Source organism: Penaeus vannamei, chromosome 1 (assembly GCF_042767895.1).
Source record: "Penaeus vannamei isolate JL-2024 chromosome 1, ASM4276789v1, whole genome shotgun sequence".
Taxonomy (NCBI): Eukaryota; Metazoa; Arthropoda; class Malacostraca; order Decapoda; family Penaeidae; genus Penaeus; species Penaeus vannamei.
Window position 1 is genome coordinate 19,826,415 of NC_091549.1, and position 2,500 is coordinate 19,828,914.

The window sequence follows — 2,500 nt, forward strand, 5'->3', positions numbered from 1 at the left end:
TCTTTCTTTCTTTTGTTGCTCTTTCTTTCTTTCTTTCTTTCTTTCTTTCTTTCTTTCTCTCTCTCTCTCTCTCTCTCTCTCTCTCTCTCTCACACACACACACACACACACACACACACACACACACACACACACACACACACACACACACACACACACACACACACACACACACACACACACACACACACACACAGACCGAGACCGAGTACGTGCCGCCAGTACGAGCACCACCACCTCCTTGTCTGCGTGTGAATAGAAGGTCTTGGGCGCTATGAGTACACGGCCTTCATTCTCCTTCTGTGGGGCTGTTGTTGAGAAACGTTTTGAGAAGTGTGTGAGGGGGTTGGGTGGGGGGTGCGTGCGTGTGTATATGTGTGTGTGTGTGTAAATATTATTGTGTGTATGCCTGTGTGTGTGTGTGTGTGTGTGTGTGTGTGTGTGTGTGTGTGTGTGTGTGTGTTTGTGTGTGTGTGTGTGTGTGTGTGTGTGTGTGTGTGTGTGTATGTGTGTGTGTGTGTGTGTGTGTGTGTGTGTGTGTGTGTGTGTGTGTGTGTGTGTGCGTGCGTGTGCGTGCGCGTGTGTGCGTGTGCGTGCGCGCTTGCTTGTGCGTGTGCGTACGCGCTTGCTTGTGTGTGCGCATCTTGTGTATGTGCATGAGCGTGCGTTACATTCATGTAATCTTGCATGCAAACACACACACGTTCTCACAATAATGACTATTTCTGATAAGCACAATATATAAGGTAGATAAGATAATGTCCTCTGAGATATAAGCGGCGCATCGGCTAGCCACATCGGGCACAAGAACAGAAACAAAGGTACGGGTGCGATAACAGAACACAAGAGAACAGAAGAATGAAAGGGAGAAAGGGCCGTCACGCTAACCCAACACGATCGGAACACGTTCTTGTGCAGGAGCCGCTCGTTCGGCCGGCGGACGATGCGGGGCTGCGGTCGCGTGTCGTCTCGGAAGGTAGGCCTATCGACACGGGCGCTGGGGAGATGCGGTTCGCGGCTTGGGATTTTTTTCACCGGAAGATGGCTCTGGTGTCGCCTAGCAGGGAAAAGGCTGATTGCTTGTTATTTTATGTAGTTATATCTATTTACATATGTATTTTAAAGATTACTAGTAATCTCGAGTATTGTAAAGATTCGTTATTCGTTTTATATATGTATATGTGTGTGTGTATATATATATATATATATATATATATATATATATGTATATATGTATATATATGTATATATATGTATATATGTATATATGTTTATATATATATATATATGTATATATATGTATATATGTATATATATGTATATATATGTATATATGTATACATATGTTTATATATATATATATGTATATATATATATATATATATATATATATATATATATATATATATATATATATATATATATATATATAAAGCACATACACAAAAGAGACATCACGCCAATGCTTGAACATCCACCCCTAACCCCCCCCCTTCTCTTTGTTCCAGGCGAGGCGCTCAAGTATGACCCCGAATTCCGAGGTCCCATCAAGGGCCGCTCCTGCACCGACATCCTGTGCCTGCTGCTGTTCCTGGTGTTCCTGGTGGGGTGGGGCGTCGTCGCGGGCTTCGGTGAGTTGGGCTCCGTGGGGGAGGAAGATGGGATAAAGGTATGGAAGGGAAGAAGAAGAAGAAGAGGGGGAGATAGAGTGGTAGTGATTATGATAGTGATGTGTAATGGGGATAGTAATAATGGTAATGATGATAATGACGAGGGTGATGAAAATGATAATAATATTAATGATAATGATAATGATAATAATATTTATAATAACAATAATGATAATGATAATAATAATTATAATAACAATAATGATAATGATAATAATGATTATAATAACAATAATGATAATGATAATGATAATTATAATAAGAATGATTATGATAATGATAATGATAATGAAGGTGTAGGGGAATAAATGTATAAAGATGAAAAATATATGAAGAATAATGAAAGAAATGAGGGTTTAAGGAATAAAGATAAAGATAAAAATAATGAGAAGATGAAGAAGAAAAGGAATTAAGGTGTAGGCCAATAGGTTTGTTAATATAAGGATGAAGGAAGGACAATCGGCACTAAACTCCATAAAAAGGATAAAAAGTGAGGATTGCTTCCCCGCAGGATGAGGTCTCCGTTTTCCAGATTCACGTAGGATTGCCAAAAGTTAAAAATCCTCTTACCCCTTGAATTTTCATTGGCATATTCATTCCGTTATTTCTCCTGACACGTTGTAAGTCTGTAAGTCATCTTGTACGAAAGCAGTCAAATTATATACAGTTCTTCCTCCGTTTTTTTATTGTTTAGATTTTTAACTGCGCCCCATCCCCCCTTCCTCCCCTTCCACCTTCTCGTCCAACCAACCTTTCTTTACTGAACATTCTAAGTAAACTTTCCCCATTCATCAGGAGAAAAAAACTGAATGAATACATAGATAGATAAA

The 2,500-nt window shown here is 39.6% G+C and overlaps 1 protein-coding gene across 15 annotated transcripts in view; it reads left to right on the plus strand.

Moving 5' to 3' along the window:
• Nucleotides 1-2,500, plus strand: part of Ctl2 (Choline transporter-like 2) — a 72,092-nt gene that overhangs the window by 50,755 nt on the left and 18,837 nt on the right. For 13 of the 15 annotated variants that reach the window (XM_027351579.2, XM_070120660.1, XM_070120654.1 and 10 more), the window contains one exon: nucleotides 1,509-1,631. In XM_027351579.2, coding sequence (XP_027207380.2) covers nucleotides 1,509-1,631 — 123 coding nt within the window. Of the gene's footprint in view, nucleotides 1-799; nucleotides 977-1,508; nucleotides 1,632-2,500 lie in introns of those variants that run through there. The other 2 variants (XM_027351576.2, XM_027351578.2) reach the window with 1 other exon arrangement.